At 39.2% G+C, this 22,100-nt stretch overlaps 1 protein-coding gene across 13 annotated transcripts in view; it reads left to right on the top strand.

The window, feature by feature from the left end:
• LOC135499975 (uncharacterized protein KIAA2012 homolog) overlaps positions 1 to 22,100 on the top strand; it is a 61,661-nt gene that overhangs the window by 2,378 nt on the left and 37,183 nt on the right. For 7 of the 13 annotated variants that reach the window (XM_064791054.1, XM_064791053.1, XM_064791057.1 and 4 more), the window contains exons 2-7: positions 1,044 to 1,355; positions 1,607 to 1,763; positions 3,844 to 4,026; positions 4,501 to 4,572; positions 8,051 to 8,277; positions 8,775 to 8,894. In XM_064791054.1, the coding sequence (XP_064647124.1) occupies positions 1,044 to 1,355; positions 1,607 to 1,763; positions 3,844 to 4,026; positions 4,501 to 4,572; positions 8,051 to 8,277; positions 8,775 to 8,894 (1,071 nt within the window). Of the gene's footprint in view, positions 1 to 1,043; positions 1,356 to 1,606; positions 1,764 to 3,843; positions 4,027 to 4,500; positions 4,573 to 8,050; positions 8,278 to 8,774; positions 8,895 to 13,870; positions 14,071 to 20,624; positions 21,916 to 22,100 lie in introns of those variants that run through there. The other 6 variants (XM_064791056.1, XM_064791061.1, XM_064791062.1 and 3 more) reach the window with 6 other exon arrangements.

Raw genomic sequence — 22,100 nt, forward strand, 5'->3', positions numbered from 1 at the left:
CATAAAACGACCGCTTTCTTGAAGTAAACATGACCACGGTAATGAATAATTGGACGCAATTTCAAGGTGCAAAAATCAAAGCAATTTACGGAACCCCTTCTTTGTCGTAAATCGTCACCACTGGCAATTTAGCAACATGTGTCCTCCGTTAATAAAGTGGCGGCTGCCTTGACAACAGGCGGTTAATATTCCGTTCAGGAAATTCGTTAATGTAGATCCGGTATTATTGGTTTACAATAAACTGTAGATAAAGAGCTTGCGTTGTGTTTGGCGGTGGTATGAAAAGCAGTCTCAGACTAATGGTATTATCGACGTTTGTTTCTGATGAGTTAAAATAGGCAGTATATCATGTATGTTAGGCAGCGTTTTTTACAAGGGCAAAATTATAGAAGATAAACCCAGAGATGTTTTGAAAGCTAGCTAATTACAGTGAACCTCCCTTAACGGACAACTCTATTAAGGACATCCTCCCTATCTAGGACACTAGCTTTGGACACAAACCGGTTGTTGTTATTCAATTTGACCTCTCTATAATCAGGAGACCTCTCTATTTTCCGAGGGTGAGGTTCTACTGAACTTTCTCAAGTTTATTGGATAATATTATAAAAGTCAAATGCAAGAGCTACTGAATCAACTTCAGGTCTTTTCCTGAGTTTTCTGCTGAGACTCCAGTGGTTTATGCATTCAAAAGTGATGTCTTATTACTGAAGTTTTAGTAGGATTTTGCCGGTTTGCAATGACACACTTAATTTGGTCTTCAGATCCGGAGCAAGGTCAGCTTCATTTAACCATAGCTATCTCAATTCTTTCAGACTGGCTTTTAATCTGAACTCTTCTGTGGAAAATTTACAGGCCACATATGATATTGTCTGGAAATGACGGGTCCAAACTTACAAACAAAACCGGTCGTTAGAAAACGCACGATCAGCACTTTCTGATGGTACCTCTTCTGTCTGAAGTTACTTTAGCTAAGGGTTTATGATGAATCTTCTCTCGAGATTTAAAAAAAAGGTTATTATTTGGTCATCCATCTTTCTTTTCAGGACTACTTCAACTGGGTCGATGATCCAACCCGCCTCTACCTCCCTCCCATTCTTCCAGCCACAAAAGTTGCATTCAGCGAAACTCCCCGCAGCTTCAGGGGCAGCCCAAAAAATGTCCAAGAAGCACACCTACCGAAGACATTCACCACCCGAAAGGGGGCACTATTACTGTTCTCAGAAGATATGGCGCAGAAACGACGGAAGAATAAAGCGTACACGGGCACACAATCCAAGATGTCGACGTCATTGGACGATCTGGATCTAAACACTGTTGAAGATTTCGCCAAGAAGATTCTATCATATGGGAGCCATGTAAGTTTACAAGCGCAGAGGTGTAGGCCTATTGATTTTGGCGTCCAACTGATATCGTTGTCCTTTCCAGATGAAACTCTTGTGCATAAACGTAGCCCTTGGCCTCTTCTTAGCATATGCTACTAACAGAAATTTGTCTGTATAGTTAGTGTCCCGAAAAACGGTTTCAGGCAAGGTACGGGCATAGGAAAGTTTAAGCACAGACCAACTTGGTGCTACTCTGAAAATGACTGATATTTTTCTTATTCCAGTCCTCCGACGATTCTGACCGAGTCTACCTCAAATTTGTCCACGACCGTCATCGAGATCGCTACAGGTTCATCCGCCCTGGCTATTCACCCAAACGATACTTGGCAAACTGGTCACGATCTGTTGATGAGAACTTCCTTTCAAAGCTAACTGCCAAAGGTAATGCACACTCTTAGAAATAAAGGTTTTGACCTTCTGAACATTTTTGGTCACATTTGTGTTGACCGAAAAAAACCTTCGGCGTAACAGCTCTGACTTGTCGTATTCCAACCTGGTCGTCCTCCTCAGATTCCTCCGGGAAGCGAACTCGTCTGCTGGTCATTACAGGTTTTGAGGCGGAATCAAACAGGGCTTTGCGATTTGCAATGGCGGACTTCATACATTTCAACGCCTGTTCAACGTTCTGAGGCTCTTTATCCAAGAAAACCTCCGCTGCATGTTTTTCCTTGCAACCTCGTAAAAACGCTTCTACTGTCTACTCTCCTTTGTCTCGCCTCTGGGTGAGCGTCCACAGCCAGGAAATAAACTCGCTGCGAGAATTCCTCCAGCGATTCCTCCTCTTTCTGTCTCACTGTCATCACTTTCCTCCGGGCGACGGATGGCGGGTCCTTCACATCAAAACGTCTCTCGAGGCAGCGGACAAGGTCGCGATACTCCGTGAGGTTCAACTTCACCGCATACACTAGGGCTCGGTTTGTCAAACAATCAATCAACCTCGAACCTTTTTTGGTGCTAGACCATCCATGGCGAGCTGCAGTTCTTTCAAATTGAAAGATGAACCCTTCCGAGTTCTTTCCTTCCCCGAAAACGTGATCATTTTCAGTCTGCTTGACGACTAACTGCAGTTTCGCGGACGATGGCGCCGAGGTGCATACTCTCCATCTTCATCTGAACGGGAATCTGCCGGGTCCCCCCGACGTTGTCCTTTACCTCTTCCCCGCGTGCCGGAGTCTTCCTACGACTCCGCGAACTCTGTCGCCTAGGGACCATCTCATCATCTTCTCCTGAGTCTGAATCCCCCCTCCCCCCCCCCCCCCCGATACCCCCAGTTTCCACTGATGCGATCCAGTTGATGACGTTGGCGGGTGACTTGCTCCCCCTTTGAGCGCGGGAGTGACTTGGTAAGGACCTTCTGTCTGAATCGGAATCCTCTGACTCAGAATTCCCATGGTTACTCGGTCGACGCCGTGGGTTGCTTTCCCGTCTGAGGTCATCCTCAGCAATGAGCTGGCGGCCCCGAGCTATATAGGTTGAGTTGCCACCCCGATCTGGAAAATCTCTCCTCCTGTCATTCTCCCCTTGTCGGCTGGGAGTATCCCGACTTGGAACCCGATTGTACCTAGGCTGTGGAGTCTGGTGACGTTCCCCAGCTTGATTCGAGCTGTAGCTCTGTTGACTATACTGACGGTTTCCATTCTCCCCTTGCCAGCTGGGTACTCTGTGAGGTTCCTGGCCGTATCCCGACTGTGGAGACTGGTGCTGTCCCCAGCGCTGATATAAACTGTAAGCCACCGGTTGGTTAATGATGGGAGGTCCTAGGCTGCCTTGTCCTGGCAATGGAGTTGGGCCATAGCTCCTCATGGTTAGCTTGCGCTCCCAATTTTCCTCACGGTTCCTAGCCCCTCCACCAGGAGTCTCAACCTGGCTCCGCTGTCCATCCTCCAATTTAATTCCTCTCGAAGCATAAAAATCCGGAGGTTGATGTGTAAGTGTTGGTCTGAAGCCCGTCGGTGGCACCGAAAAATCTGGCTTCAACACCACTCCACGCCCTGAATTCCATCCGGAGTTAATAATTTCTCACTCACTCCTGGATAGAACTTTCCTTACGACGCACCTCCGCCTGAAGGGCCTCGAACTTCTCCTCCATTAGCTGGTCCATCTCCTTCTGTTCCTGGATAAAGCGCCTCTCTTCAGTTTTAAAAAACGCTCTTCGTAATGTTTATACTCTAGGGAATTTGTTCATACTCTAGGGAATACAAAACGTTTATAATGTCATCATTCAGTCTTTAGATGTTTTGCTAACCCCGTCCGTGAAAATTAACATTGCTTAGTTGCATGCAGGGGGTTTTCAGAGTTAGGGGATCTACTCTGAGGTTTAGTAGAGTTTAATGATGATAGTTTTAAAAAATAAAGTAGAGGGAATTTTAACAAGCACTTTCATAATAGCCTTGTGTGTTCCTATTGTCATGATTGTCTTGATTTAATTATAATTTCTTCCTCAATCTGATGTCGTTGCTAGGTTATTTGAACGAAAAGAGTCTGCAGCAATCCAACGTCTTTCTGCCGCATGTCAAATCTCACATCAACGAGGATTTATCCCGATATCCGGCGCCGTACCGCATAATGCGCCACATGCTGATGTCCCCGGGCAGTTTATCCGGGTACACATTTTTTTGGGCGAGGCCAAGGTCAGCTGACTCAGGTAGGCTAATTTCAGTTAATTTTAAGTGCGACTCTGTACTTTGCGATGTCATATGCCAAATGACGTCATATACCAAAATGATGTAATGTAATGTGTCGGCAGAGTTGAACCGACATGATGTCATCATTTTGCGGTCTTATATAACAGGACAAATTAAATGTTCATCAACCTACCCTCTTCAAGTGATTAACACTTTCAGTGCCAAGCAACGTAGATGTACGTCTGACAATCAGTGTGACATGTTCAACACCAGCCGACGTAGATATACGTCTGTTTTCTGCCCCCCCCCCCTGTTTCTGCACCTGGATACTTATGGGTGAAACAAGATGACGGTCATCTCTGATAGATTTGTTCTCGGGGGGGGGGGGGTATAAGGCCCTGAATTAATTCGCTTAATAAACCTCTGGCGCTGAAAGTGTTTCAAACGTTCTAAAAAGTTCTGCCTTTCTATGTGCTAACCTTATTTTTTCACAGCTTCTCAATCGTTAGAACTTGGGGACGATAAGAAAGAAATAACTGATATTGCCTTTGCTCTCAATGACCAAGGTAGAAAAATCGCCGAGTAGAACACTGTCGTGAATATGTACATTATCTTTTGAAGAAAAAAAGGTCGGAGTTGGTTCCTGTATGATCAATGATATCAAAATTAAAAAAAAGCTTTGGAATATCCATAAAATAGGCTCGTAATGACCTGCTATTGCCAAGTAAACACTCAATAAAAGTGTCATTTGATTAAAAAACTTCATAGGTTTAATCATGTTTCTTTAATAATAGCAGGTTGGAGGCATCTGTCATGACCTCCACTGACAAGCATTTTTCGATAAATATCAAAGATAAGCTTTGTCACCTAAAGCAGTAACCTACTCCAACTGTGTATTGATCCTACGTGTAGGAGATCTGTAAATTAGCTAAATCGAATCTTTTTTTAGTGGCAGTCGATAGTTTACGCCAGAATTTTGAAGGACTGTAGAGAACTCTCGAGAATTGCCATAAAAGTGCTTCAGTCCCTTCTGTCTTTTTCTGTATCTGTTTTTACATATCCCGACTAGTCCATCCAGAATCCAATAATGGAGCTAGTATTTTTTTTTCAATATGGACACAAGTTTACCTGCTATCAGCCTCCTTTTAGGAAGGTTACCGTATTATTGATGGTAGTCAATCTTTTTGTGTTTTAGTCAAATTATTTGATCCCTATCGCATGGTCCCTATTATATCCCGTAAGTTCTGCTGCTTGTTGTAACCCTTTGAGAGTGTCGAAGATGCCATCCTTCCAACATTTAAGTTATATATTATATATTCATGTGCATGCGTAACCAAATACAAAATCTGGAAATTTTGTTCACACAATGTTAATCACGTCCTCGATGTAGTTTTGGCTGATGTAAAAAACCCTGTTAGAATTTGTCTGAATCATTGATGGTTGAGAAAGCATGGCACCTTTGACCTTTGACGTTCGATCTCTAACCTCTTCCTTCCTGTTTTAGCCCCTTTTCATGCTTGCCCCCGAGAAACGCGGCTAGTTTTGCCTCATGATCATTTGCTAACATTATTGAGTGAAGGTAACCGTTTGTACATATTTTGTTATAAAAAAGAGTGGATTGCATGTCACACGTTCGTTACTCGACTGGTCAAGAGTAACTTCCATTAATTTACACAACACATGGTTTTGAAACACTCAAGATTGACTAATCTAAGACAGGTTGTTTGCACATGGTCGTTCGATGCCATTCAACATGTTCCATTTCTATAGATATTGTGTTGGTGACATCAAGATGTCCGATGGTTATGAGGTCATCTTTCGTCCTGGCCTTTGTATTCATTTCGGAGTAATTTATCAACTGATCTTAAATCGGTGCGACTTGAGTATGTCTCAGCAGTATAGTTTCGTGCATGACTTGGCCAGTCTGACTTGGTCGAATGCATTTATAGGACGAATTTGGTTGAATGTTGTGCAGAGTCTTACAAATAAAGACTCCAGTGTTGTGGGATTCCTCACTTGTGAATAAGATGCCAGAATGCATGAAGATACGCAGGGAAAAAAGTTACTCTTGACCATGACTGTAGCAACCTTGTTCCCAGGGTTATTTCTATCACAAACCAAGAAACCACTGCTGAGTTTGAGTGGTGAAATGTACTGTAAACCAGGACATTTTTGTGTGCCGTTTATTTTTGCTTTACACATTTATAGATATTCGCAAAAGTAAAAGGCTGTGAAAAAGATAATCTTAATTCAAATTACTGTTGCGGGGTTGCCTGTACGTTAAATTATCAGTATGCCAAAGTTCAATTTCACAAACTCCCAAAATAAAAAATAGCCATGAATAGTTCTGAGTTTACAATATTCTGACTCAAGATGGGCAGAAGCTACGAGAAATGATGGCACGTAGTAATACTAAAACCCCTAGGAACAAGGCAGTCTTGAGAGATTTAGAACCCTTTATACATGTATCGTAAGGCCAATACTCTTTGAGGACCTCAAATCAGTGTCCCAGTTGGTAAAAGGTGGAACAAAATCTGTGCATTTTGCACGACTGACCCTGCTACGGTAGCCTACTCATTCAGGCGAATATAACAGTATCCGAAATCGGAACATTTTGTTAAAATTTCAGCTGGTCGTGGCACTCGTTCAAAGTCCTCAAAGGAGTATAGCGGATGAGTTTGATAATTTTCATGTTTTTATTTACCTTTCCTACTTCAGAAAATATTGGGTGTCCCGGAAAAGATGTCACTCTTTTTAACGGCGATCAATTTTAGGATATCAAGAGCTGGAAAATATCAGAGCAACCCTCTATGAATGCCCGAGTACTACGTGTACTTAAACCAATACGTGTGACATTTTTCTGGGACACCCGCTATATGCAGTTTATACATGGTAGATACACAAAATAGACGTCAGCAATATTTAGAGGAGGCACCCACTTGAATAAAATGACTTGAACCCTGTCTCTTTGTAATTTGTGTGATTTTTTCATCGTATCAAAAATGAAAATATTTTGAATTGAAAAGGTAGACTGTAATTTTATTGTCCTTGTAATTTTATCATATATACAAGTATTGTCTTTGTCCGTTTGCAACGACTTTGAATGTTTTTGCATGCTAGTTTTGCAGCTTGTATAATTTGTTGACAACTTCTCGATTAGGCCGGGCCTCTCAATTACACCTTTTGGGACACACCCTGCTTTCCCCAATTTGGGCTTATTTTACTCTGATTTCATCGCGTTCGTGCTGAACATCGGTTTTTCGCGCAAAAAAGGCATTTTTTGCTTAAGCATGAGGCCAGCTTGATGTTTTTTTTTGTCATTTAAAGGCATATAGGAGCAGATTTGACTATTGTAACCTCTAGAATACACTTCAGGGAGTACAAAAACAAAAGTAAATTTTCTTTTCTCGTTTTGACCCCTTCTAATTTGGGTGCCCCCTAATTTTGGAAGTGTGTATTTGGTGTAATTGAGAGGCCTGTTGATGTCATTTTGATATCGTTTCGAGAATGTTTGCATGTCAATATAAATTGGCACATGATAATCACAGTTGTCGTGACCTCGTTTGATGTCAGAATAATATTTACCTCCACATGTGTTATGTGCTCACCCTTCACATTTAAAAATAGGTAATACTGGTTACAGTAATTTATATGCAAGTTTATTTTAAAACTTTTCCCCCCAAAATGTTTGGCTGCTGTGTAATTTCTTGCATTAATGCAGAATGCCTGCTATCGGCTGCTTTATCACTTAATCACAGCTCTATCTCATGACAAGTCTTTGGTGAATACATCTTCATGATTTAACGTGCGATTTAAACCGTTATTTCATTTTGCAATTAGACTGCATGCCATGACAATCCAGCGATAACTTGACCTCACACGAGATAATTTTTTTGCACTTCACATTTTTCTTGGGCAATTCATCTTCAGGGATGAGTAATCTTAGAGAATAATCCCAAGGGCAATTTTTTAGGGACCGGGCCATATTCCTTTAACCTTGGAAGACGCACCTCAATGTTCATCATTGGACCTTTTCAATTCCAGCGATGTCCGGCCTTTATGAAGAAGACGAAGACAAGAAAAAAGCGCCAACAGAGGGCGCTGACAGCAAATGGAACGTTCAGGACGGCTCGATAAAAGTCCTCCAACAGGACGACGAGGGTAATTTCAAGGAGGTGCATTATGGGGAGCTGGACAAACAGACGCAGCAGAACGTTTTAACGGAATTGTTGGTAAAGAGCGCCATCAGTCATGCTTTGATGAAGCAACAGGTAAAGGCGGCAGAATTTTATAATCTCATAAGAGCTGGAAAATGGTTGTCCGCATGATGAACGGGTCAATTCCGACAAAAAAAGAAATAAGGCTGTGATTGCAACCCTCGTACACCCTGGAGAATTAGTTCCCCAGATTGCCAAGAATCATCTCAATCTTGTGTATTTGATTCAGGCCTTCCATCTTACTGAGCAGTTTGTCCTTGGATGGGTTCTTGGAAAATCTTTGTGTCACAAGATAAACGGCCAGAACATGCGCTCATTGGTATACTTACAGAAATACTAGGTATCCATCTGGTAGCATGTGTGATATGTCATCATATACACTGAATTTTGAGGTAAATGAACCACCGAGAAGAAGTTGGACTTGGAATCGAACTTGTTATTGTTGCTAAACCTTGATATTACTAGTATCAGATATTCATTATCCAGCGTCGCCCAATTCATCTCTGCCAGAACGCTTTTTCCATTATGAATGCAATCCTCCTTCTTTCCAGGAGGTCATGGAAGAACTCTCCAAGTCGTCCGAGAGTATAATGTCCGCCAGTCATGATGGCAGAGACAGCGGCATCAGTGCACCACCAGTCCCAGACTTTGACATGGTCGAGGCGGTGGAAGTAAGTCATTTGCATATTGACCTTTGAACTTCAAGATCGGTAACAATGTTTTCTTGAGGATTTTGTGAACTTCTGATTTTGTTATTTTTCACAAACTGGGTGTGTCAGATCTGTGAATGATGTGAAAAATTTTTTCCATCGTCAGAAAAATACATCAATTTTTTTTTCCAAGTTTGGCAGATTTTTTGTATGTGGACCCCTACGTTTTGTTGAATTTGGCCAAAAGTTTCAAAAGTTTTCCGTCGAACATGATTTTGCTAAACCTAATCTGTCTTTGGGATGATCTTTTTGTAAAAAATTAGCTAAAAATTCAAAGAAAAATGTTGTCCTCGATCTTGAAGAATTTTCCTGCACCTTTTGATATGTAACATAAATACCTGTGTATATATATGTATGTGTACCTATGTTCTGTATTCTGTCTTTATGATCTTTCAATCTCCCTACTTTCATGTCAGGAACTACTGTAACATGTGTAAACCAAGAAACACTCATGGCAATTTTATTTTGTGATTTTGGGAAATTGAAACTTTGTCATACATTTGATTTTGGGTTTGACAGACCCCCGTTTTAATTTTCGTGTTCATATATTTTGTGATTATATGTATACTTGAAAATAAAAGGCATGCAAATATTTCCTGGTTTACAGTATACATGTAGTTCAGTCAGCAATGTTATGACACCTTTCATATTGCTCCCCTTTCATAAATTTTTTGATACCTACTTTTAATGAATCTTGATATCAAGGTCACTTTATAGCTTTAATCCATTCAATGTCATTCATTTGAGGTTGCCTAAAAAAATACACATCAATTATTGAAATGAGAGCAATATCGAAGATTTCTCATCATCTCTAACCACATTTTGGTCCATAACCCTGATTTATCCGAAGGTAAGTTGTAGTGCTAGTAGATCTTGGCAAGTGCACTAACATGTAACGTGCATTTTTCCGTTGATAGCCTTTGAGCCATTATAAGATTTTGAAAAGTGCACCTTGTATCACCAGCATTCAGTCTAATTGTACATTGGGCCCTCTACTTTAAAACAATGAAGTGGCATGCATTGCACTCTCCACCGAGAAGGTATGATTCTCTCCGTTTTAACCTCTCCTGTATGTAGGATCCGCCATACTTACAATCCTATTCCCATGCCACGGATACATTAAAATGACGTTTTCGACTAGATGGCACGGTGGTCTTGGAAAAAAATTTCGTTGCTGAAATTACCATAAATGACTAACAATCTTTGTTTGGAAAGAGTTAATTCAATAAGCTAGGCTTAGCTACCATTAGCAATGTTTTATGATCGCTGGATCGTATATCATCATTCCAATAAGCGTAGCGAAGTTGCTAGGCGATAGGCGTATGGGAGGAATCATTTATTATCACTCGAGTGTTGGTTCAGGAAATATTTTAATCAAATGAAGAACCTATTACCACGCATGGTCAACAATAGTCAACACGGTGGGTGGAAATAATAACCTGATTCATATTTGGGTAAACACAATTTTATCATATTTCCTGTTCTGGGTGGATTTCATATTTTCACCATTTTTAATTTCGGATTGACTTTTTTGCGTTATTTATTTAAGCAATAATTGACACCACAACATGACAATCTCAAAAGAATGCTCTCGGAAATAGTCTGGTTAGATACAAAGAGCTGGCGTAGTTGCTCTCAAATTTTCTCCAGCATATATCATTCCTCCAATAATTTCTAGTTGCTAAGCAAAAAACCCAAATGGAATAATAATTCATTGTCCCCAAGCGTTGGTTCATAAAATATTCAAATAAAATGAAAAACTAATATTGGCTCAAAGCAAATTAATTTGATAACAAAATGGCAGTAGAGATGGCAGGTGTACTCTAAATACCTACGTCGATTGTTAAAAATTTTAATTCTGTAACTGAATTTGAACATTTACAAATGCTTTGATATAAACTGAATATAAATTTCAACATTGCCGTTGTGTAGTCTGATATACAAATACTATGAATACCAAGTTTAAACAAATTTCAACATTGCCGTTGTGTAGACTGATATACAAATAGTATGAATACCAAGTTTAAACAAATTTCAAAATTGCCGTTGTGTAGGCAGATATACAAATACTATTTGTACCAAGTTGCAGCACAGTTGCACTATGTCATTGTGTAGAACTGCATTTCTATTTTCTTGGACCACGACTAAATACGAATGGCGTACCACTTTAAAGATGGAGTATCCTGAGGACATGCCAGGAAATCAAACTCAGAAAAATCTTAGAATCGAGGTTGTAGTGAACACCTTCGAGGAGACAGTGCTTTTCATTTCTGTCAGCATCATTAAACAACCAATATTTCGTGTTAATTGGTGGGGATGGTCAAAACTTGATCAAAAGTGGCAACGCCCATTATTAGTATGAAAATTGGACCGTAAACACAATTATTAATCTCACAAAGAAATGAAACAAAATGAAACTCTTCAGAGACTCAAATCACAAATTTTATCAAAGCAATAAACTGCAACTGTACTGTACTGTTCATGTTTTACTTCTAAAGAGCTCATCCATTTCTAACATCATACACTGTTAACTCTCGAGGATGTGGTTTTGAATTATATTCATACTCTTATTTGATCGGTTATCGCCTTCGGGTGATCGTGATTGATCCGAATTATTTTACGCTCATCTCCATCTGCGGCGGATCACTACTTATTGATGACACCTAGCGGGTGTTTATTAAATAAATATACATTGTTGATAGTGTTCATTAAGTTTTGGTAGAATGTGGATTGGTGGGCGGTTTGTACCCGTCCCCAATAGTGTGGTCACGAATTTCATAAAAGTAAAAGAATTTTTTGACACGGCACTTTGAAGTAATACGTGTAAATAGTTGAACTGAGAATCTGCTCAACTAGAATGTGGAGCTTGAGACCCGACTCCAGCTCATATGCTTCAGACCAGCTCTCTAATGAAGAATATAAAGGACATCCAAAGGATACCATCCTGTCAACAAAACTCTGCGGGCTCTGTGGTGGGACTCTCAAGGACAGCTGACTTTGTTACCGAAAACAGACTGACTATGTACATGTAAATCGAAAATTCCAAATGCAGAAGAAGAAGAAATATTTGACCTGCACCCCAACACTGAGGAAAGGAAGTCAGTCTGAAGGTTGGCCTCCATTTTCAGCCTTGCTGGTATGCCATCATGACGGGTCACATTTGCACTTCATGTTTGCCCGACTTGTTGACAAACTGTCTCCGACAGTTTTGTTTCTATTTTGCCTTCCACAATGCACGAGCAAATATCATTCCTCAATCAAGATATTGCAAGAAATGATCAATTTATTGGTAAAAGTTTGCTGAAAGGCTACGCAAGCAGAACATCAATTATTCATTTGAACTATTGAGGGAGTTGACATTACTAAATAAAGCCAAGAATTATATGTAATATACATTGGGATAGGCGGGTCCCGGAGGGGGGGGGGGTAGAAGGGGGAGGTGAACAACCCCATTTAAAAAGATCTCATTGCCTCACCAGGCGGCCATCAGTGCAGTGCAAGGCACCATTTGTTGCAAGAAATTAGCAATCGTTGAAAAAATTGGCTCGAAATAGCCAGAGTTGTTGAAAGGTTATCTGGTGCATTTGACACAGCAGAAAATGTAAGTTGACAGAAAAATGGCCAAAACCATGATTCTGGTCAGTTATTCCTCATACGTTGTATAATTAATGTGAGGTCCAACATCAGACGATATAATTTCACCACGTTGTTCGTATTCTTGCCACTTACATCATGACGTTCATTCCAATAAAAAGCGGCGCTGATACACACAACGTTTCGACAACGTGACGATATTATGTTGTCTGACGTTAGTGTCTTTAACACAGCAGGGGACTCAGCATGTTACTCGGCACTAAATGGCCAAAGACCATGACCGCCAACATTATTCCTGATATGATTAATTATGAATGGTCATAAATAACAGTGAGATTGACCACAAGACGCCGCTGCCTGATTCGTGACACTGAATATCTCGTTATGAAAACACACAACAAATGGTAAAGCTGAATTATTAAGTAATTTGTTGTATTAGGTAAATAAAGTTTGTTTGTGGACATTAAGGGTTTTGTTGGCTGCAGTTTTGTTGGTGTTAATATTATGATTGTAGACAAAGAGGGAAATATTTATTTTTGCTCGGCATTATGCTGAGGCTGTTAAATAGAGGAGGGAAAGGGCTGTACCTGCCACAATGTCCCGTTTATAAAGGCCCAATCTTGATTCCTGACAGGCAATCTCGACATATCCTGACACGATTTTCTGGTGTTTGTACAAAATGTTTGAATATTGAAGAGACATCTATCATTTGAAAAATAAACCATTAAACTTAATGACCTGTCAATCAAATTTTCTTGAATCAATATGGGTCAGTAAACAATTGATTTGCCTTGCTAATTGACGTCAATCAAAAGAGAAAGGTTTAACTCTTTAGGTCAGGTTTGTCATAGGAGTTTATTCTTTACTGTGATCTCAGTTTTAAATGCTGACAAAAGAACATCATAAGTGTGTAAAGATAGTGACACATCATACGGTTTGCCCTTGCAATGCAAGAGATGGACCAGCGTGCCCGGATGATGGGTAATTTGCTTGCTTGTCTTGACACAGGGGACTCTGCTTTGATCTTATGGGAAGAGCGTCTCGAAAAATGTGCTTCATGGGGTGGTATTTCTGTGGAAACTCTGGCTCCAAAGGGTTAATACAGGTCTGATATGTATACAGTTAGTTATGAATAACAGATTTCGTGCATTAAATAGCACTATATTAGGTACCAGTATAGTCATTGTCGGTGAGTGTATCAATTATATCAATGCACTTTATATCGAAGTCACATTTACTACTTTAGATAAATCTCAAAAGGCATTGCTCATGTGCATCAAAGCAAATCGGTCCTTTCAGTGAAATAATAAACCCATGATCACGTATCATATGTCGAACGTATATCGTTACCTGAAAACTTGTCATGCTGTTGTAGTTACTTTGAGGGTTTGTGAATTATTCAGTTCGTTATTGCTAACTGTTATCCAGTGGTTTTGGACATGCTTTCATTTTGAGGCAGAGTTGCAGATTTGTTTTCTTGTGAAAGATGGTTTGGAATTCGCTGTGATATTCATATGGAGTAAGACTTAACATTGGATTTGAGGTGTTTGTGATTTTTGTTCAGGAATTTTAGGCACAAATTTGTAAATTTCTCTCCTTTGGATGCCTCTCCGATATGTTCTGATAAAGTGTGGAATATTGTCTTGGTGCAAGTCATAAGCAAAAATCTCATTAAAGGCCTACGCCGTTCTTTTATAATTTGAAATTTGTTGTTGAATTTGAAAGTACGCACTAACCATACATTTTAACAATGTCGTCGTGTATACAGCTATACAAATACTATAAATACCAAGTTTCATCAAATTTGTCTGCGTAATAACTGACGTATCAAATGCCGGATTTTCCTCCTTGGGGCCTCCCTCTGTGTCGTCATTAATATGATGTTTACTGAGAAAACATGGCTTTAATTACCAAAGGGTTAACAAAAAAAAATGAAAATCATAACATTAATAAGATACATGTAGTTACCGAGAAAATGTGGCTTAATGAACAAAGGGTTAAAAGAAGAAGTGAGATTATAACTCGTACTTCAACTTCTTATCATATAATACCTTGCAATGAATACCATAATGTAAAATTGATAGTCGTGCAAAAGATTATTAAATTGTTATTACTAAAAGCGAGTCTACTATTAAAATGTGCTATTTGGATATTGGGATTAATTCATAAGTCCGGTTAAGTGTGGTTAAGTCCATGCTGTGCCTATGTTTGTCAAGGTTATGAAATTCTTTGTGTTATAATTTTCTAATTTTCACGTTGAGACCTAGAGTTGACCCGTGGTGGTGTTGGATTTTTCATCAAAAATTGTTTTCGAATAAGGAATCATTTTCAAATAAGGATAGAAACCTACAGCTGCATTGCAGTTTGAAGTTAGATCTTGTGAGTGCTCTACTGTTGATGTATGAAAATTCAGCCGGTGAAGCAATTTATTCAGTTGGTCGCTTTTAGGCACGCTGACCTTCAGCTGTATTTTGAATGGTATAATATTTTGTGATTTCTATAATTTGTTTCAGTGTTTTGCTTTTGCTATATCGATTTTGAGGACAGACTCAGACAACGAATAGGAAACTTATGCCAATTTAACAGTGAAAAGCCATGAAATTTGTCATTATCGTAATTCTTCTCATGATTCTTTGGATTGTTCTGTTTTTCTCCTTCTTATGTTACGTCCAGTTTGCCAGAGTTGGATATGAATTGATTTGTCTTTGTGAGGGTGTTGCTGGCATGTGAATTGCTTTGTTTTTGAGGGGAGAGGTGATGATGTGAATTGACTTGTCTTTGGGAGGGAGTTGCCGGGATTTGAATTGTTTGTCTTTGAGTGGGAGTTGCCAGGATGTGATTTGATTTGTCTTTGAGAGGGAGTTGCCGGGATGCGATTTGATTTGTCTTTGAGAGGAAGTTACAGGGATGTGAACTGACTTTGTCTTTGAGAGGGAGTTGTCAGGATGTGATTTGATTTCTTTGGGAGGAAGTTGCTGTGAATTGAGTTATCTTTGGGAGGGGGATGCAGGGATGTGAATTGTTTGTCTTTGAGGGGGAGATGTATGGATGTGAATTGATTTGTCTTTAGGAGGAAGTTGACGGGATGTGATTTGATTTGTCTTTGGGTGGGGGATTTTGGAAGTGATGCACTGTTACATCCCACAAAACGACTGAGCTGATCCACTTGGTATGTAGCTACGTTTTCAATGACCAGAGCGATCGACCACCCAAATATCACGAGATCTCGCAGTGGGGTGCGTGGTTTTAACAGGCTGGGTTAAACTGAATATATTTTGCTCCACCTTTTGATGGGTCATTCACAGGCTTATCGTAGTTGCTTAGAAATGAGACGATCTTTCTATTAGGCAGACAGCATGCACTCATATTTGTCACGATTATATTTTTTTGCAGCTTTTAATTTCGCAGCACTTTCCATGATTATTGTCCCACTTTCAAGATTAAGTATCCAGATCTGCAATACTAGCACTACTTAAGATGAATTAGGCTACGTTTGTGCTTTAAATTATTAAAGAAATCATACACATTAATGTAAAATATATCTTTATCTTATTTTTCTTTGGTGGGTTTTATCTGTTTCTCCACAATTTGTGGCTGGCTGTTGTTATTTGGGGAATATGCTCGCACGTATTATGAACAAAATTGAGTCATAATTCCAGTCATTTGCCTGAGCACAGAAACACACTGTTCCGTGACAATCTCTATCTGTGGCAACTCTTGCAGCTCATCTCTCCTATAACTCCGCAGAGGATAACAAGTTCAAAAGCATATCTATCTCTTATGGTGAAGACTATTTTGCATTAAATTCTAGCCTGTGGGACCACTGCATCTTGCGAAATATTAAATTATGACTTGTGCCGTTAATTTTTTAAACTATAATCACTCACTGTGAGAATACACTTTGGATAGCACTTGGATGGACATTCATGTATTTTGACCTTCCTCACAAGGATCACTGCTTGCAGACTGTCTGAGAACTTCAGCACTGTGTTCTAGACTAGAAGTGTGGAAAATGAGGTGATGCGAAGGCCTGGTATTTCTATTACCGCAAAATTAAATTTGCTCAAAGCCTCATCAGAACAGTTGGGTTTTAGCCCACACCTGAAACGTCAACAGACTTAGCTTGTTGGATATCAACAATTTCTTTCCCAAGCCTTGCCGCCTGGATGAGGAACTATGTTGCCGACTCAAAAACAACTCTTCTGGCTCCCCGCCCTTGTTCACTCAAGTCATGTTCTATTCTGTCCAGAGATACAAGTCCTAAAGGAAAAGGAGAAAAGTCGTCAAAAAAGAGCAAACGACGAACTGGTCTTACCAGTGATTCAAACCGACCGCAGCTCGGCACGGAAGTCTCCCGGCAGTTTATCAAACGCTTTGTCTCCTAAACAGGTCCCAACAAAAACGAACGCGGAGAAATTAGAACATCTTCACACTGCAGCCAAAGTATCTGTGAACGTAAACGCATTTCAAGATGTTCACCTACCTAAGGTCAGATCTGTTGAAAGAGAGTCTTCCGAGTATGATTTGCGATTTGGGCGACGGTTCCGCTTGCCGAAACTTCGTCAGCATGATGTTGTTTTTTCCGGGGAGTCAAGTGCCGAGAGTACGCCGCGCTTAATTGGTTATAGCCCACGGCTGGCAACCTTGACCTCAGAGGATTATAAAGTGGACGATATTGTTGCGTACTATCCTGGACATTATGTGAGATGGAAAAAACGCTTTGAGCAAATCAGGGTTGTAAGTAACGGATTGGTTTGATGACAACTTCTAGTTTCTAGGATGCAAGATTTTATAGAAGTTTTGGGATGAGTGGTAATTCTTGTCTGGTTGGTGTGTTCACTTCACAATTTGTTGTTATTTGTTTCTGCACTGCAGATTCTGAGGTATCTGGATATCTTGGTGTAGGTAGCTTATCTTTTTCCGCTTCATCAATCGGGTAATATTGTTTTTGGTGAATATTCGGATATTTGTGCTGTGACAGGCAAATGTGCCTCATAGCCTAACACTGCTAGCTACCATGATATAGAGCTCAGAATAGATCATGCGGTCAACCCATGGTTATATCTGGATGTACCAGTGTGGCTTTCAAGGAACTAAAATTTCTGGCTCTTCGTAACAAATTAGAGGGTCAATATGAGATGAATAAATGAGGGTCTGTCAGATGAGACTTAAATACGTGGTCCCTTGTACCTGAGTGTATGCCAGGGCATGTAAAAAAATCTAACAAAGTTGGATAGTAGCCTATAGTGGGCACTGTACCGCTGAGTTTAGCATTGATGTGTATTTGCCAATATGATACTTATTTTTTAACGTTCCCTGTTTTTATACAACCTTTCCTTAAGGCAATTAAACTCTAAAGACTTGACGGAAAATTAAAGACCTAAACAAATTTGTTTTTGATATTGAAACCCAAGATTTTACTATTTATAAGGTTGGTGTTCCGATGACTTTTATAATGTAGGACGTTAACTTTTGAATTGGTGTTTGCCAACAATGTTTGCCAAACCTTATTTGCTTTAAGTTAAAATCAAGCTTCGATTATGGGCCTAGGCTTTTTAACAGGAAAAGTAGGCCTATCGTGAACCTTGCCCCTAGGTTTAGGTCTGTGATTATAAGATATTTGTTGTGGGTATTGTTGACAAACCTGTCCCCTACAAGTACACCTTTCTGGTAAATGGAATGTATTGTATTTTAATGGTGTGTGAAATTAAGATATGGGAAGGATTTTACAGTGAATTGATTCGATTTAGAGATTTGGGATATGCTTTCAATAAGGATTTTAGTATCAAAAGCCATACAGAGGAAGGATTTTAATGTCGGCAGCCATACAGTGGGGAAAAAAACAGTTCACTATCAAAAATCTAGTTTTTTGAGTTTCTGTAAAACTGTTTTTTTTCTTTCAGCCAACACAGATAACTACATTGTAGAGGTTTTCAGAGAAATTACAAAGCTTTTAATTTTTTGAAAAAGGTGTTTTCATTTCCCTGAAAAGCATCTACGGGGTGCTTATCTTTGTTGGCTGGAAAACTGAAAACCCCTGAAAGGTTCTTCTAACGCTCGAAGACATCTATTTTGACGAGTGTATTGGTGTAGGTACGAATTGGGGTTGCTTGATCAGCCATCAACTTGCAATGGATTATGATATATACGTATCTCTTTCTTTTTTAAGCATTTGTTCCTTGTGGTAGACTGTACCATGTGCAATACATTCCTGCTTCATCCTGTCTATAAATGTATAAGATCAATTGGGCCTATTTGCTTCGAATGGCCAAGGATTTGGTACGTTGATGCCGATTAATAATCTTCTATCATTCATAAACTGAATAATAATTCGACTCATCCATTTATGGAGATTAATGCTGAGACTCACAGCTCCAGGCAGACTGAGCAAAATATTGTAGCCTACCTTATCTTAATGGTTTTCTCTATTAAGTTCATCAACCGAATTTGAATTTGAAATTTCCAGTTGTGTAACCTTACCCTTCAATTGAGAATTTACTGATTTACAAAGCACTTGAACTAGATCTCACTTGAAGCTCACCTTCTACAATTCATTTTCCATAAATCTCTATTTATAGCAAACCTATATATCTCTGCTGGAAAGCTTATGCTTTTTCTGAAAAGATAATCTCTGGACCCAATTTTCAAACTTCCCTCTCTTTTGCGGTGTCTTTCATGTTAAAGGCCTATGGGTTCGTTAAATATAGATTTTTTATGAAATTTTTCATAATCTCCAAATTCGTAAAAACGTACAAAATGTGAATTTGAGCATTGCCATTGTGTAGTTTCAGCAAATTTGTATGCAAAATAACTGAAAAGGCATTTCTATTTTCCTGGACCACTATTAATTACTAACAGTTTACGCCTTTAAGTAGCCTTCAAGGTTATCGTTTGCTAATTTCAATATATACCAGTAATTATGCATAATTTAGTGATCCTTTCAAATGGCAATATTTATATTGTAATACTTTACACCACCAAAGCGCAGACCTCTTTTGATATTGTGTGAATGGTGATATTTTGGCATGGTCAGTTGGATGTTATATTTCTGATTGGTCAGTTGGATGGATGTTATATTCCAGAGACGGTCAGTGAGATGCTGTACTCCAGATTCTTTGGTTGGATGCTATGTATTTTGGATTGATCAGTTGGATGTTATAGTTTGGATTTGTTAGGTGAATGCTGTATTTTGGAGGTGATCAGCGAGATGTTACACTTAAGATTGGTCAGTTGGATGTTATATCTAAAATCGATTAGTCAATTTGATGTTATTTGGGTTGGTCAGTCGGATGTTATATTTGTAGTGGTAATGTGGATGTTTTATTTTGGATCAGTCAGTTTGATATTATATTTTGGCTTTGGCGGGTGAATGTTATATTTGCAGTGGTCATGTGGATGTTATATTTGGATTGATCATTTGGATGTTATATTTTGGATTTTTCAGATTGCTATATTTAGATTGGTCAGTTGGATGTTGTATTTGGAATGGTCAGTTGGATGTCATCTCTGGATTGGTCGGTTGGATGAATGTTAAATTTTTGATTGGTCAAGTAAATGTCATTTTGAGGTAATCAGTGTTATGTTATATTTGAAGGTTATCTGCATTAGGGCCAGGTTGTTGAAAACAATGTTAACTTTAACACAGTCGTTAGTCTCAACGTGAAAAGATTTAATGGGATTTACTGAAAGAGATAACGTCTTGAATGCTTCACGTAACTGTTAACACAAAGGATGAATTTCTGCCGTTTGGGATAACGTAAATTTCATGTTTTTGAACTACCAGGTCTGTGTGCTGATATCAGGTCATTTCATGTTGGTTCTCTTGGGTTGAACGCAACCTGCTTTATTGACATCTCGACTCCTATGCCCACTCCCGGCTGGAGTCGGGACGTCTATTCTCAGGATGGGAGTTGAGACATAGAGAATGTAATATATTCTCTATTGATTTTATATGTGACAATTCCATTTACAGACTATCATATTTTCTACCACATTGTCAGGTGTTAGTGCTAATTACTATTCTTCCATAACGAGGTGCCGTCCTGTTGTCGATTAATTAGTGCTTTTAGTAAATCACGTTGGGTTTTATGATGGTAGTTGGCATGGTAGCGTAACAAGTGGAATAGTATGGAACACGAAATTATCGTGTTTACGTGTGGAGTCACGATCAGATATTGACTAACGATAAAACAGTGAACGTCTCGCCATGAAACAATTTAATTTCTACTGGTCACTTTCGAACGGAGTGTTCCTTTTTAAAACTGTTTGCTTCACTGGAAATAAGATGGCTATTTATGCCAGGATTCCGACACTATTTTGATTTAAAAGCTAAGACTTCAAATATTTTAGTTTTGGCTTGGAACTTTTCCTCAGTTTGATGGCATGCTTTTTCAGCAGATGAAACCTTTTTGGAAATGGAGAATATAGACACTAAATGACTGTGTTTATGTTGATAGTAGCCAACAGTGGCTAACTTACAATAATTTGGAAAACCTCTCGAAGATATAAGCTGAAAGTTATCTCTAAGACATGTTCTGCACTTTTTTGCCAGCAGTAAGAACAAATACAAATGGATTTCGGATAGGACATAAATAAAGAGCGTACAATATTGCTGGAACTTTCATGTGTTTTGTATGAATATCTTCCCCACGCAAGGATTCCACTGCCTGATTTTAGGTTTGTGAGTTTTGATCACGAGTACAAGAATTGATGATGTGACTCTTAGTGGGATCGCAGAATCTAACGGTGCTATATGACTTCTATCAGAGATGACTGTAGTCTTTGCTGGACTGGAATTTGGTGCTCAGTGCAATTTGTTGCAAACCATAACAGAGTTTTCATGTCCGAATTCTGTAACTGTGAAAGAGAGAGAGATTATGAAAGGTTAACAACAACATAACAATCCGCCAAACACCGTCAAAGTATTTGCTTGAAAATAGAAAAATAGAAGTAAATAATCGCCTTTGGAACAATTTCCTTTCTGAAAATGGACTGGTGATTACTTTCAATGACGGAGTGTCTGGATTGCATTTGGAGACAATACTGACTGTATAGGATCAAGAACCAATGCTTCGTTCAGAACATTTGATTGAGGACTAATCAGAATAGATGACTAATCAGAATACATTATCTGATAGTATTTCGATATATTTCATTGGATAGAATAGTGAACCAATGAGAATGTTTAACTAATTTCATTGGATGAGTGCGCCATCCAATCACACTGCCTGGATTTATTTTGTGCGATTATTTGATTGGCTGAGAGCTATAACCAATCAAAATGATGTCGAAACCGAAAAAGAAGAAACTAAACATGTTGGATCTCGTCCAAAAGATGAGGTGGCGAGAAATGAAAGCGGACAAGTCTCGGCCTGATTATGATCCTCAGGTAAGCTTGGGCAAGACACTTAAATCACTTTTATGGATTTGCAAAAGATGACCATTGATATTTTTTAATATCAATTTTGTAGACAAATCTGTCAATTCTGGCAGATGTTCTGATTTCCAATGAAGGCCTCTTCATTCATATGCCTCATTTTAATGGTCACCATGACTTCAGCCCCCCCCCAAAAA

This window comes from Lineus longissimus, chromosome 15, assembly GCF_910592395.1.
Source record: "Lineus longissimus chromosome 15, tnLinLong1.2, whole genome shotgun sequence".
Lineage (NCBI taxonomy): Eukaryota > Metazoa > Nemertea > Pilidiophora > Heteronemertea > Lineidae > Lineus > Lineus longissimus.